The sequence below is a fragment of the Ammodytes marinus genome (genome assembly GCF_949987685.1).
Source record: "Ammodytes marinus genome assembly, chromosome: 17".
In the NCBI taxonomy this organism is placed as follows: domain Eukaryota; kingdom Metazoa; phylum Chordata; class Actinopteri; order Uranoscopiformes; family Ammodytidae; genus Ammodytes; species Ammodytes marinus.
In genome coordinates, this window is record NC_137221.1 from 8,817,410 (window position 1) to 8,832,852 (window position 15,443).

Here is a 15,443-nt window from a genome sequence, read left to right on the forward strand (position 1 = left end):
ATTTTGTGAGCCATCAGAATTAAAATTAATTTAAAAAACACGGTGTCAGATGAAGACAGGAGGCTATATAAGGCTGCTTCTTGAACATGTTCTCTGCCATGCAGCATTAGGCATACTGCTCTGACTTACATATACTGGAAATAAGCTTTATTATGTTGGGAATTCATAAGGGGTTGAGTGGTCAAAGTCATGAATATTATTAATTTCAATTAAATGATCCCACACTTATGTAAACATGCTTTAGACTTTAGTGTCTTGGAATGTATTCTGGCACCAGCATTAACCCCTTCCAAACGAGGCACAATAATTAGGAGAAAAGGAAAGGATTTGCCTTCAGGCTAGAGTGGGGTTGAATAATTAGATTCGGAAGTCCACTACTTAATTTACATTTTTCATTAAAATTTTGGGTAATTGGCTGGATTTCAATTTCCTTTTATCTGGGACATGGTTTGTGTAATAATAATACACATGAAGTCATGTGTTTTCACTCACTCTTCTCTCCCAATCTGCAACATGCAACAATGATATGAGGAAACACTGTGTCAAGTTCACTTGACTGCCCACAACTTCTTAATTGCAGACGGACTGCTGGTTAGCTTGCCAGTATGAATGAGCATTACTCTTACAATCCCCATCTGCCGCACCGCCAGACCAACTGAGGCATGCAGTTTTGAAATGAGTTTCTCCATAATCATCCAGGTTGTCTTTCTTGCAGTGTTTAATTGGGAGGAGAGATTAGTGACGGCGAGTGGGTTGAGGCAGGTAGTGAGTTCAATAAGCTTTCCCTGGCCTGATGCTGAATTATACATTGACAGTGAGATTTTTTTTTTAATTCACTCAGCTCAATTTGTGCATGTGTGTGTGTGTGTGTGTGTGTGTGTGTGTGTGTGTGTGTGTGTGTGTGTGTGTGTGTGTGTGTGTGTGTGTGTGTGTGTGTGTGTGTGTGTGTGTGTGTGTGTGTGTGTGTGTGTGTGTGTGTGTGTGTGTGTGTGTGTGTGTGTGTGTGTGTGTGTGTGTGTGTGTGTGTGTGTGTGTGTGTGTGTGTGTGTGTGTGTGTGTGTGTGTGTGTGTGTGTGTGTGTGTGTGTGTGTGTGTGTGTGTGCGCGCGTGTGTGTGCGTGTGTGTGTGTGTGTTTACCATGGGGAGAAGGCGTTGAAAAGGCAGCTGTCTACAGATCCTTATCTACTTGACAGATCATCTATCATCACTGATTGGAGTAAATAGGGGAGCAAGAGAATGTATTGATCACATCAAGGCAAGCCGATGGAAAAGGATTTCATTTCAAATGGTTTATTCAATGTTAATGTAATCGCACTTCATTGACACACAACTTTCTTGTGAATTCAAAATTCAAATTCACATTCAAAGGGGGGGGTTCGGGAAGTTTAGCATGTGTACTGTATAGGTGCATGCGAGTAGGAGCTCAGGGCAGCCAAAGCTCTTACTGAGCAGGTCATATGTAGGTCAAACTCGAACCAACTATAGCACAAGTAACATGTCAAAGGTGTCACCCCAAAACATTAAAAGTCACTCAAACATGTTTTAGGGTCAGGGAGGGGGACTGACTGACTGTCAAGACAATGGATACATTTATGAGGTTGATGTCCTGTAAGGGAGGTGCTATTTTGAGAGGAACCTATTTGCGGACCCATGGGGGAGCGGAGCTCCACCGGAAATACGATTCCTTCTTCTTCACTTAGCCGTCAGTAAAACGAAGAAGAACGTAGCGTATTTCCGGTGGAGCAGGTATCGTATTTCCGGTGGAGCTCTGCTCCCCCATGGGTCTGCAAATAGGCACTCTTGGCTATTTTTGGCTTTAAGGGGTTAAACAGATTTAGATATATTTGTTTATTTTTGTTTATTTTTTGTGGAATCATTTGAACATATTTCTTTTTATTTTCATGCTTTTCATTTTGTTTTGTAATTTTGACATGTCTGAAATAAATTGAATCAATCAATCAAAACAGGTGTAGAGCTTTGTAAGTAAGGATGCTATGACATTGTAAATAAGAGTTTGAAAACAAGACAATATTTGAAAAAAGGAATATTTTATTGAATAATAATAATAGTTTGTAACTTACAAAGGCAGTGGTAAATGAACTGATTTTACTGCTGTAAACAAACAGTCCTTCTGAGGTTGCTGGTCCATCGCACACAATTTGTTTTTGTTTTTGTTTAAGTCTATGTGCAAATACCTATGACTGAATTGTCTTAAGGCTAAGTCAACAGGTAAAAGCTCAACAAACAGTACATCGGCATATTTGCTTAACATATGGTCACACGATGTAAAGAAAGGCAGTTAAAATGGGTTCTATGGAAAGTAAATAGAAGTACAGTATAAGTTAACTTACTCAACACACTCACTCAGTTTAGTGATTTTTTTCTACTTAAATATGAAAAAGCAAACACAACTCGAGGATTTATTTAGATAGAAGTTTAAAATGTTGCACAGGAGGAGGAGAAGGAGAAAGAGAAAAGCCATTTCAGTCATGAGAAAGCTTACCTTTCAATCAGACTTTGGCATTAATGTCACAGTAAAAAACCCAATACCTCAGGGTCAAATGAGAAGGGCCGAACAACTAAATAAATAGTGTTACCACCAGAGGTTACATCAGCTAAAACATAGCTTGGCCTTACTAAAAGTCTAGTTCCTAAATCGTGGGGTCCTCGCACAGGGTACATCCTGGCTTCAGGTCGGCTTCTCTCTCCATTTGAATGGTGACAGAGTGGAAGTTGTAGGAGGAGAAACAAGCCTGGGTCATTTCTCTTAGGACAGTCTGAGCATCCACCGAATCCTCTGTGGAGGAGAGAAAACCAAGGAAATCGTCACTAAAACTAATGTTAGTCACCTTGTGTGTTCATACTGTACATTTATTTTTATTTTTTAAATGTAGGTTTTCAGCAAATACGAAAAAGGTAACACGACTAGTTTAAAAACTTGTTCATGCTGGACTGTGAATGGTCCATGCATGGTCAATGTAACTGTGCCCAAATTCTTACACGCATGAATAGTGTTTATAATTTTAATTCCTGATGTGGTCCAAGCAAGCAGCTCACATGGCATGGTCAGGCTTATGTTTGAGTAAACAAAAAATACCATAACACTGTCGTAAGAACAACACTTCCCATTTATATTTTTATCCAGGACCGACTGACGAGCAATAGATGTCATGTGCAGAAAACAGACCAACAAAGAATCTCGTTGTGACTTTGCATTATCTGATCTTTTGTCTTTCAATAGAAGCACTTGTGACCTCTGCTCTTGAAAGGCCCTTTATAAATATACCAACTTATACCTGGCAGATATAGAGCAACATTAGCAGGATTTTTTTACATCTTCAAAAGCTCCTACGAAGAACATCCGGTCATTTTTCTAACATTAGTTTGATGTTCTGCCTTCTTTATTAGCTAGTGCCTAGTTTTTTTCTCTCTTCTATTTGGTAAAGGCACACAAAATCCCATCAGTATAATCAAATACATAACGGCAAAACTTCTACACAGAGTAGGAAAACACTTGTTCAAATGGAATTTTAAAATCAGATTTTAAACTCATCCATGACGTGGATACAAGTCCAAATAGCACTACTACTAACAAATGAATGTGTTAGCATTTTAGCACATGAGTTTTCTTCTCACCTATAGCTACGTGTGCAGACAGTACGGCCTGGTTCATGGTGAGGGCCCAGATGCGTAGGTTGTGCACCGCTGTCACCCCCTTCACCGAGAGCAGACCATCCCGCACCTCGCCGTACTTCACCCCCGCTGGAGCACCTGAGTCAATCAAGCCAAACAGGTCAAAGGTTGAGTGTTAGAATGGGAGGAATGTGAGGAATGATGAGGAGTCAGAAAGAGCGAGACAAAGTGCAGCAGCAAGTCTATTGGAAACACTGTATATTGTAATTGTTTTTAGTTGCCAGGGAACGAGGGGCCTTACCTTCCATCAGGACAACAAGAATATCCCTCAAGATAGTGAAGGTGGTGCACAAGACAAATATGGAAAACAGGAAGGTGCAGATGGGGTCAGCCATCTTATATTCTGGCTGAAAGGAACACAGAAAATGTAGGTTAGATGTGTTAATCATTTGTGTAATTAATGAATTCATTTGGTCTTGGTGAAGGAGGATTTATTATTTTCAATAGTATTTCTCACAAAAATCTAAATGTCTGTACAGTCTATTTATCTATTTTTTACAAATGGTTACCAAGTAGTAAGTAACTAATACAATGAGGTGCAGATCATCATTTTGATTATGGAGAGGATATACGCAGCACACTGAAATGCCTGACAACAAGCAACCAAACAGCGTGAACACAGAAAGTGAGCATCTTTCCTGCTGCTAGCAGCCACAGCCTTGTGCTGTTCGAGATTCCTCAAGGGTGAGTGTGTTGGAAGTGCTGAGAATACAGAGCGGCGGAAGGAAGAAGCTAAAAATAATTCAGGAATTAATAAATGAGAGCTGCAGTGCTAGAAACTGCAGGAGCCTCTCACCAACAACAGCTAAACTTGAAGTCAAAACACTAATAATTATCCAACTAACAGTAATTAAGGGGGATCGCTTTATATTCTCAAGGTTTTGATTTAATTTATTTGTTGTATAATTATGTTTATTCACTTTCATACATCCACCATAAGGATTTGCTTACAATATCTTCCAAACAAACAAAATAATAATAAAAATACCTTAATGTACAGAATAGTACTGTATATACTATCCTAGGGCAGTGTCAAGCTAATGTTAAGGTATGTAAGCAAAATCATTTATCCACAGATACTTCTCATCCTACCCCCTACCGTCTACACCTGGAACACCCCCGCACACCCACACACAATAGTAATAGCCGTCTTACAGTTTATTGACCCAATTTCAAATTCCTTGGTTTATTTCACACCTACTTCCCACTCCTCACCTGTTGTCATGGGATAAAGGTTCACTTTCTTAGACTTCCCACACTTTGGAGACACTCCTTACCTTAAAGAAGATGATGATGGCGCTAACGAGCACGCTTATGCTCTGGAGAAGATCTCCAATCACGTGGACGAAGGCGGCTCGCACACTGGCATTGGCCTGCTTAGCCCTCCCATCTGAAAGAAAGAAAGTAGCTCAGCGGGATCCAAACTCTAAAAGATTATTCAACATTGGATTATAAGTCATTACAAATTCCATTATAATGCAATTATAATGGGTTGCAATCCCCCTCCCCCCCATGGTGCATATTCAGTCATATTCATGGCCAATGCTGATTATATCTGATAAGAAAGAGCTTATGACGTGTATTACTCTGACTGGCATTCTGCTCCACATCTGTATGATCGCCATGGGAGTGGCCGTGGTTTGAGATCTGCTTCTGTTCCTTTCCCTTCTTTGGACTGTGACTGTGTCCGTGCCCGGGAGAGCTGAGACCCCCGTGACTGTGGCCGTGGCCCGACTGGTGGAGGGTGAGCGCCATGCTTTTTAGAGAAAAAAACAAAACAAAATATAAAACGAATCGGTCCGTGATTCTGGATTTTATATTATTGCTCTCCTCCTCCTCTCTGTATACAAGCTTTTATTGAAGTCATAAATATTCAAAAGGCGTAACTCTGTGAACTGTGATCATCAAAAAGGAAACCGAGTGTGTCTTCTACTCACATAATATTAGCCAACACAGCACACAAAGAGGTAATGAGCATGACAGTGCCCTCGATTTCGTAGTCGTCACTGACGAGGCGCTCCACGGCCAGATAAACCAACACTCCCGTTACCAGCCAGATGGTGAAAATTGACAGCAGTGCACCCAGGATCTCTGCACGGGTGGAGAGATGGAGAGAGGGAGTCGGAAAATAAATTCAGGAGAAAGAATACTGACTGTCCAACATTTAATAACAAGAAACTGAAAATCGCTAGTAGTGAGCAGTCAAGTAACCACCTTCAAACCACCTTCTAGTGTTATTAGTTTAGATCAAAATAAAAGGTCATGTTTCAAGAAGCTTTGGTAAGCTCAGTTGGTAGGGCGTCCCCCCCATGGGCCTCGCCAGCAGCGGACCCGGGTTCGATTCCAGCCCGTGGTCGTTCTCTGCATGTCACTCCCCTCTCTGCCCCATTTCAACTCTGTCGCTACACTATCAATAGTTTGTCTTTTTACTGTTTTTGTATTGTATTATGGACCGTTTTCTCTCTGTGTCTGGAATAAAATTAAAATAAATAAATAAAATAATAAATAATAAATAATAAAGCATAAAAATGCCAAAAAATATCTTTAAGAAGGTCAAATCCAGGCTAATAACGCATTATACAGAGAACAATTGAATATCTGATAATAATTGTCTGCTGGCAAGTTACTAGGTCCCGAAACAATTAATCTCCATGTTACTCAGCCCCGACTGCATATGATGGTGGAAATGATTTATTCTCTTCAAAAAAGGTGGCTCTTAACTAAGTAAGAGACAGTATTATACTTCATACCTAACCTTAAAGTAGCGATCAATTCAGTGACAGAGTGGACAATAAATACAAGTGTCTTAAAGTAATGTCAGAAAAGACAGATGTTAAGTGAAAGTTATTATATGAGAACATGCATGTTAATCTAGGAAAACATCTTTCAGTGACTAATGTAATGTTTTTTTAAGATGTAAACCATTGCATATGTCATTGAAATGCCCTGTGCCTTTGTATGTTGCCAATAAAAGGCCACTATCTATGCCTGAAAGTATCAATCAAAAAAAGTCTGGCTTCCATGTATCCTCATGACTAGACCATCCAGAAAAAAAAAATCTTCTGGATAAAGGATTCATTGTTGAGTTAGTTAAATACTACAGGAAAGTGGTTGCTAGTGCAGCTTTAAAATCTGATGGATAAATGTTGCCAATAGTGTACCTGCACGATGCCAGCCATAGCTGAGTGTGTGTGTGGCCGGTCGGGAGGACAGCCAGAGGGACACCAGGCTGATGATGAAGCTGGTGAAGTCTACAAGTAGGTGGGCAGCGTCTGTCATCACCGCCAGACTGCCTGCAAAATACCCACCTGCAAAAAGATAGACAATAAGTTAATTACATGGATATTACTTTAAACGTTATACAATTGCCATACTTATACTATACTGTATGTACTAGTGAGTTACTTACTAGGAAATGAAATACAAAGGAAAGATAAACATCAAAAGAAAGAAAATTCTAAATTTGTAATTGAGTGAATTAGTTAAAGACTAAAAAACAGTAAAGGCAAAGATTGAATTAAAAGTGAGTGAGTGGGTATCTTATCAGAAGTTCCTAACAGCTCATCATCAAGTGAGAAGGCATCCGGCCTATGCTGGTATATGGTGATCTCGTAAGACAAGATGCAATGGCTAGGAAAACAACAGATGGAATGGAATTGGGAATTGAAGATTAAATAAAGTGAGACGCCAAAGACTGACTCACCGAGAATTTCGCCGATCATGAAGATCAGGCAGACGACAGAGACCACGTACAGCCTCTTCCTGGCCACTTTCTTCTCCTGTTCGCGATCCGCCTGTGCATGGCTGTTGTCGTGGCAATGCTTGATGCCATCGGTGCCATTGTCTATCAGTGGTGATTCCTCGTTGTGGTAGGCCACACTGCAGGTAAATTAGCACAAGGGCAAACATGAAAAAAGTAATTATATCAGAATGTACATTAGCATAATTGTTTTTAAATTGTGCCTCCAACATTAATTTCGGGTGCAACCAATTCTTTTCATTACTGATTGACCTGTAAATGAATATTTAGTTTTTTAATGGGTTGACTTTTAAGACTTTCCATTGGTCAAATAAATGTTTAGAAACACCCATCGTAAGGTGTTGTACTGCAGTCCCTTGCTTTGAGTGGCCAACGGTACAGTAACCAAAGATCTTCAATTTACATTTGTATTAAAAAATACTGAAAAAAAGAGCAGGTCTTATAACGTAGGATTTATACTCTACAAATGGTGAACTCTCCCTAAAGATCCTGTCCCTGTAAAAGCTTATGTTTGGGGAAAGTCAGTTTGTGCAACAAAGACTGAAGAGGTATTTTGTCTGTCGAATGAAAAACACAATCTTAAGGAGTGGATTCTAAAGTTATATGAAGTGGGTTTTGTTATATTTCGGGATAGATGTAAACTAGAAATTGGTCTCTCTCTGGCAACTTAAAATGCTTATAGAGCACGTTTTGGATAACATAAAACCTTGATTGATTACTATTGCACTTCTCCCCCGGGGAACACCACATACTGACACAGATTTAAAGCAGGAGAAACATTTGCACAATTGTGGACATTAGGAGGGCTTAAATATGAGTAAAGTAGCCTAAATATTAACATCTACCTGGAGTCAGCGATGTTTTTTTTTTAATGTAAAGAAACAGGTGAATTGCAGAATAATTTAACAAATGAAATATTAGGGCACAGTGATCAACTCTGTGCACACCTCCCTGTATTAAAAAGTGGGAGGTGCCGGATAGTAAAAGACTAAACAACACGTTATGTCATTCTGTTAATCCCAGCAGACCCCTGACCGACCAGCACCGTGTGGAAAAGCCAGTGGTTCACAAACAAGGGAACGTGGGCAAAGACATAGCCCACAGTGGTAACAACATACAATGGGTAGCCTATTTCAGTTACTGGTTCGACAAACTCTGCATGTGATTATTGTGTGACTAAAATAATTTCTGATAAACGTATGAGAAATAACTTTTCTATGAAACATGATAAACAGCCGATTTCATGTTGTTGTTTTTTAATTCTACATTTGACTCATAGCACAATTAGGAGAGAAAAAAAAGTTTTACCTGTCCACAGTGTTGTACGATTTCTTGAAGTCTGTCACCAGGTCAACTGTCTCTGGATCCTTTTTCCTGAACATGACTGTCTTCCAGGGGAATATCAGATATTTAAAAAAAAAAATCTAAAAAAATCGAAGTCGAATAAATGTCAAGACTAATAAAATTAAGTGTGAATTTCCTAATTTAAAAACAATCAAATTTAACTTAAACGTACTTCTGAGTGAGCTGCTGCTTTGTTTATCCAAACTTCCTCTCTATCTGTCTTGATGCGATCTTCTTGAAAGGGGTTTCACATCCTTTGCGGTTCCTCTCAGTTTACTCGGGGTGCAAACAGCCCTGCAGCTCTTCTGGACAAGGGCTGAAGCCTTGTGACTACCACTGTGTGCACCGTGTGCAAATGCATCGCCGCCTGCAACGATGAGTGTTGAAAGAGTGATCCAAAATAGAGATATAACAGTAGGCTAGAACTTTCTAGAAAAATACACCAAATGTCTCAGCAAAAGGTTGTTGAGGGGAAACACGTGTCAGCACAGTTCATGTTCTTAAACCCAGACAAGTTGACGATAAATTCACCTATGAGTAGCTTATTTATTTCGGTGGTTGATTGTCTGCAAACTCCTAAACTCATCCAGGACTCGCCCACCTCATTTGGCCAGCCGGTACTCAGAGGTTGTACAATCAAGAGTAGCCTATTATCATGTGTCACGTGGCCATTCATTCCAATTCCTACGATAGAGTATTTAAGGGGGGAGATTTGTTTTAAACTTGCATTTCGTGAATAAAAAAATCCCCCAAAACATGTCGAGAACAACTTGAAAAAGGCTATAATAAAGAATTTAACTATTGTAGGTTACTTAGCGCACGTGCTTTTACTATTTATGAGCCCTATGTAGATAAACTGGTGGAATTGCTCTTCAGAAAACATCTGAGGAGTTGATTAATTTTCACTCATCATTCGCTTTGCCGGGGTCAGGTCGGTTCCGGGGGCAACAGATCCAGCAATGGACCCCAAACTTTCCCTTCCCTTTGGGCCACATCGACCAATGTTAATGCTTAAAATGCTAAAAAAGTATTATTATTATTAATAATACTTTATCCTATTATTATTATTATTATTATTATTATTAATAATAATAATAATAATAATAATAATAATAATAATAATAATAATAATAATAATAATAATAATAATAATAATAATAATAATAATAATAATAATAATAATCTTTTTTATTTGTTCAACAAATAAATAAAAAAGAGTTCATGATCAGGATTTAAGTAATTATATTGTTTCCAAAGTTTAGGTCTTTACGTGCTGTACAATTGGATACTTCCTGCAGCTAGGGTTCGACTCCACTTGTTGATAATAGCCTATGTGATTCCAAAATGTATCACAAGGGGGCGACAAAGAACCATCTACAGCGACAGTTTGCATTCCGTCCCATCTGTCATGAAAATAGTGTCCTCCTGCTCCAGTGGGTATTTTTCATAATAGAGAAGCTCCACATTTTTCTATATGCTATTTAATACATCATATCTAATTCGATATTATTATCAGATTTATTTGGTGCTAATTTGGTTTTGGACCAATATCTTTCTGCATTTTTTTGTGGCTTGAGCTCTGTCCTGACCCTACTGAGAATCATAGCCTACTTGCAAAAAAATGTATGCTTAGTGTTGAGTATCTTGGATTTAACACCATGATGTGCATATGTTATAGCTCACTATGTGTGTTAGACATATGACCATACACAGCAAAGTTGGCAGGCTTTTACAAAGACACACTTTTAAAAATGCCTGTTTTATTTTGATTTCGTTTGATTCCACAAGATCAGTTTAGGAATTTATACATTTTATTGAATAACAATGGTGGTAAAGATATAAATAGAGAATGATCGGAGGTGAACAGAAAAAAAGTCCTTTGCACAAATACATTGTTCAGCTATGCGTATTCACTTATTCACAGATCAGCTGGTGACGTCCAGTGCTCTTCAGTCTCTTTAAAAGCAGCATCATGAAATTGAGCCAATTGCACACTGAGTCCTATAGGCATCTTCTTCTTCTTTCTTTATTCCCTTTGAGAGTTCTGACGCTCGTTTTTTGAAGAGGTCTAAAAGTGGAGTCAACTTGACCCTAAAAATAGCTTTCAATGTGTCAATGTGTGTTTGCGGCTATTTTTGGTCAATACCGTCTGTGGGGCCCCTGAAAGTGGGCCTGTGTTTGGTTTGCCAAGGCGTTGTGTGTAAGTGTGTGTGAGTGAGTGAGTGTGTGTGTGTGTGTGTGTGTGTGTGTGTGTGTGTGTGTGTGTGTGTGTGTGTGTGTGTGTGTGTGTGTGTGTGTGTGTGTGTGTGTGAGTGTGTATGTATGTGTGTGTGTGAATGGATGGTGCCGTGGGGTTGCCAGGGGCTGCAGAGCGAGGGGGAAATGGCACGAGAAGGGTTAGTTACACATGGCTGTTCACACTGTTTTGGCTGTGGAGGAGCTCTTCTCACACTATAGGGCTGTGTGTGCGTGTTTGTGTATCTGTTCGCTGGGTACATGAGCTAATACGTGCGTTCTTCTGTTCCTCCCCTCCTCACTGTGTCCTCTTACGACTCATGAAACAACAGACCAGAGCCACTGCAAGCACCAGTGTCTTTTAAAGATACACAACTGTCGCCGCCATGGCAACCGCCCGCCTCCTCATCCTTATGACCACTATGTGTATTTGTGTGTGTGTGTGTGTGTGTGTGTGTGTGTGTGTGTGTGTGTGTGTGTGTGTGTGTGTGTGTGTGTGTGTCTGATTTTAAAAAAAGGTCCCAAAAGTGGTAAACAACTCCAGGTCAGGCATCTGGACAAAGCACCACTGACGTCAGGCCCCACTCCATCACATTCAACCCCTTCAGTGACGCCGGTTCACTTTGCCAAGGGGGTTTTGGGTGACATCTTTTTAGAGACAGACAGTGAGAGAGAGAGAGAGAGAGAGAGAGAGAGAGAGAGAGCAGAGCAGAGGTGTGGTGGTGTGTATGAAAAGGAGAGCAAGAAAGAGTGAGTTCCTCATAAGTCCTCGGAGTCCTAGAAGGAGAGTTCAGACGAGGCTGTATCTGTAAATACAGCTGAGGAAAAAAAACGCAAGACACATCAGAAGCAGAAAGGAATCCAGATAGAAACATTGAGGATATATCTCTGACTCTGACCTAACATGATGGAAGTGGTCCTCACCAGACTGCGGGACTTCTCCTGCAAGACGTCCACCTTTGATGATTGTAAAGCAGCAGGAGAGAGCGGGTGCAGAGACGCTCGAAGCAGGACCCACCGCCTCGGTGAAGGCTGCACAGCTGGAGAGGAGGGCAGGAAACTGGACATAGAGAGTGCACTGGCCTGGCTGAGAACGGAGCTGGTAAGACATGGAGCCTCAATCGTCTTTCTAAGTATTTTAAGATAATAGACCATAACACTGCGTTTTTCAGCTAAAAGTACTGTACATCAACTTAAGTTTTGTACTCTAGGACAACTCCACTAAAAGTCCAAGATCAATGTTGAACTTTTTACTTTACTTTTTAATTTATTGATAAGCTATAGTCAATAGTTTATAGCCTACATATTTTCATAATAAATATATAAATTATAAAACATAATGCAAAGTTAACAGGAGAATATTGCCTGATAAGTACTTTTATTTGTGATGTTTTAAAGTGATACTATGTCACTTCTGAAAGAAGAAAATAACATCTATTTTAAAAAGGAAAAGTTAAATTCATGAGTAATTGAACACACCTTTGCTTCAATCAGTTAATTTAGCTAATAAAAGCTGGCTTAAGCTCCATATTACCAGTTCACTGGCCTGAGGATTTTCTCTACCTATATGCGACTGTTGTGTTTTAAGCATTTATCATCATGTAGCACATATAAGCCACAGTGGCTCTAAGTCAATATTGGTTAATACTTACATAGTTTTATATCAGTAGAATATGTATGCAGGATCTATACTTTGAGTAGAGAATTTTTACATTGTGTTATTGCTACTATTTTTAGGCAATAAAGTGTCTCAATCTGTCTTCCCATACTGCTGAGTTGTGGACAGCCTTGCAGGTTTCACTATTAAATTAAATCTTTCAGCCACGGGAAATACTAATCATATAAAACCATTTCATTGTCCGTCACACTAAAGGTCAACTCATTTGTCACCCTAACAATGTAACCTCCTGGATCACGGTGAATGCCTTTGTGTTGGTAGCTCCAGTTATTGCCCTTTTTGTTCCTAAGATGCATGTAGGTCATGTTGTTACAACGTCAACCCCTTTTAAACCATCCTCCTCGTTCAAAGAGGCTGGCTGTGTATGTGTGTGTGTCTGTTTGCACCTCTGTGAGGGACTGTGCCATGCTCATTGTCACAGCCTAATATATCACTTGCCATTTAGTGCATTCAACCAGACAGCTCGTCATGGTAACCAAGTGTCGCAGAGAAAGAGAAACCACGTGTGTGAGACGGAGCTGGACGGACACAGAGGCCTCCTGCTCCTGCTTGGTTTGATAAGGACACTCAATGAATGACAGTACCTGAAGTCTACCCAGTGTTGTAATGACAACCACATCAACCAAGCTCGCTTTCAAGACAAGACCGATTACCTCAAAAAGACCGGTCTTGAGTATTACAACATTGATTACAGGACAAGAACAATTCCCTGTTTTTCAACCCAGATCTGACTAAAATATTGTTTCGTAACCGTTATAATGACTAGCACTTTCCAGTTCTGAGGAAGTTATCAGTTATGCTAACAGTCCATTTAGCAGACATTTGTCAAAAAATTGAGTTTCAAGTTTCAGTCCAAACCATTTACTGTGATTTAAAAAATATATATTAACTTCACACTGACAATAGTTAACCTGCTATAAGGTTTTTTTTGTCAGTGTTCACGGTTTACTACAGAGAAGGAAAATGTGTTGCTGCTTTGTTATCCAGACAAAACCTCTTGATTTGGACAATTTGCTATTTGGTCTGGATAGTTTACAGTGGAACAGTAAAGACAGGTGCAGATACAGTGTCCAGCACTTTAATCTTAAGAGCTGGTGTTTTGCGGTAGGAGGTGGAGCCCAGCATTCCCACATCTCCAACTCCCTGAAAAGGAATAAAACTTAACGTTTCTTCTCTCATTCCTTCAAGTGTCGACAAAGGCGGTAGAAGCAGCATCTATGAGCCGGAGCCCGGTCTCAGCCCGGTGCTGTAATTAACAGAGAAAAGAAATGCAGATGGGCCCAGAAGGGTTTTTTGTTCGGTACATTCCTCGCTCCTTAGGACAAACTTGGACTCTGAAGTTGCTGGAATTCTGAATATCTTATTTTACAATGCCAGCAATTAGACAGCCTCTCATAAAAAAGGGAATAAAGAGAACGGCAGATGGATGCATTTGCATTTGAAAGAAGGCAACGCTCAAATGAAGTAACTGTGGTTTCACACTGAGCATGAACCCAGAGGAGTCTTTATGAGAAAAGCAAGCAACTCTGTGAAGTTCAGTTTCTTTAAAGGCTCTGGAAACCGAGGTTCGAAATAGTAAAAATCAAAATACAATATCAAAGTTAGAAGTCTCAATAAGCTTTTACAAAAATCTGATTGAAAATAAATGTTCATAAATATTATAAAACTTAGTTAAAAAAAGAGCTTTTTAGATCATTGTATGGAACGTTCGGGCAGGGAGCTGCCGTGATTGGTTCAAAATACTTATTGTGTAATAAGAACCAGAGCATAGCCCACCTCATCTAAACCAAATTTCTGTAAAGTGTATCAAACTCAGATTACAATATCTTTAGTTTGGATTGATACATGTATATGCCTAACTCTTTCCAGGTGCTTACTATCATGCAACTAACTCCCCAAATTACATAGAACGATTTTGTGGATTTAGGTTTAGAGGGGCTTTAAGGGTTCTTTGTTGATGGTTTCATTCTTTCATCACATCATTTTTTTCTCCTGTAAGTATTTTTCTCCGCATCTATCTATCAATAAGCCTATATCTAAAATGTATGACAATAAAATCTAAAGAGATGGGGGTTTTTTTCATGTGTGTAGATGGAGATGAGATCCCAGGACCAGGCGTTGATCCGCCAGTTGATGGAGCTTCACTCCGGCATCCAGGAGCTCAAGCAGGAGTTGTCTGAGGAAGACACAGACGAGGAAGAGGAAGCAGAGGAGGAAGAGGAAGAGGAGGGCAGCTACTGGGACTCTGAGAGTGAACGAGGAAGTGGCGGCAGCGTCTACTCCAGCTCGGGGGAAGTGGGCTCTCCTATTTCCTTCCTGCCTTTGCCCTTTTACGCCAAGAGGACGTCCAGCAGAAGAAGCTCTTTGCCTTGAAAAATTAAAACTAGTGCGAGAACTTCAACTCTCTCCTGCATCTTCCTTCATGTCCTTCTATAAGACAGTAAACCAAGACGAGGTGGAGCTAAATGAATACGTTTGCAGTTTCCCACCATATAAACCGACCATAAACATGTTTTTTTTCCCAAGAGAAGCCATACAAGAATATGGGTGCATTTGAGGAGAAAATATAGAAAAAGCCTGTAAACATTGGTAAAGGTTTATCAAGGCTTTACTGTGTTGTAAGTTTATACATTGTGTGACTGAGGATGATTCATGTCCTGTATTAAGCACCGACCTAAAGGCAATCTTTGTCGTCTTTGTGTAGTAGCCCACTGTGTATTCAAGTTGTAATGT

The 15,443-nt window shown here is 39.8% G+C and overlaps 2 protein-coding genes across 2 annotated transcripts; one reads left to right on the forward strand and one right to left on the reverse strand.

Moving 5' to 3' along the window:
- Positions 1-2,134: 2,134 nt before the first annotated feature.
- On the reverse strand, positions 2,135-8,993 carry slc30a8 (solute carrier family 30 member 8). Its single transcript, XM_080045691.1, has 9 exons — positions 8,762-8,993; positions 7,397-7,572; positions 6,855-7,001; positions 5,631-5,784; positions 5,280-5,449; positions 4,971-5,083; positions 3,935-4,040; positions 3,637-3,771; positions 2,135-2,797 (listed from the first exon to the last, which is right to left on the reverse strand). Exons 1-9 carry the CDS (start codon positions 8,833-8,835, stop codon positions 2,652-2,654), a joined length of 1,221 nt encoding a protein of 406 aa, XP_079901817.1. The 5' UTR covers positions 8,836-8,993; the 3' UTR covers positions 2,135-2,651.
- A 2,943-nt stretch (positions 8,994-11,936) lies between these two features.
- Positions 11,937-15,083, forward strand: LOC307264417 (uncharacterized protein; the record flags this gene model as incomplete). Its single annotated transcript, XM_080045828.1, has 2 exons — positions 11,937-12,134; positions 14,802-15,083. The coding sequence occupies 2 exons, from the start codon at positions 11,937-11,939 to the stop codon at positions 15,081-15,083; spliced, it is 480 nt and encodes a 159-aa protein (XP_079901954.1).
- Between the last annotated feature and the right edge of the window lie 360 nt (positions 15,084-15,443).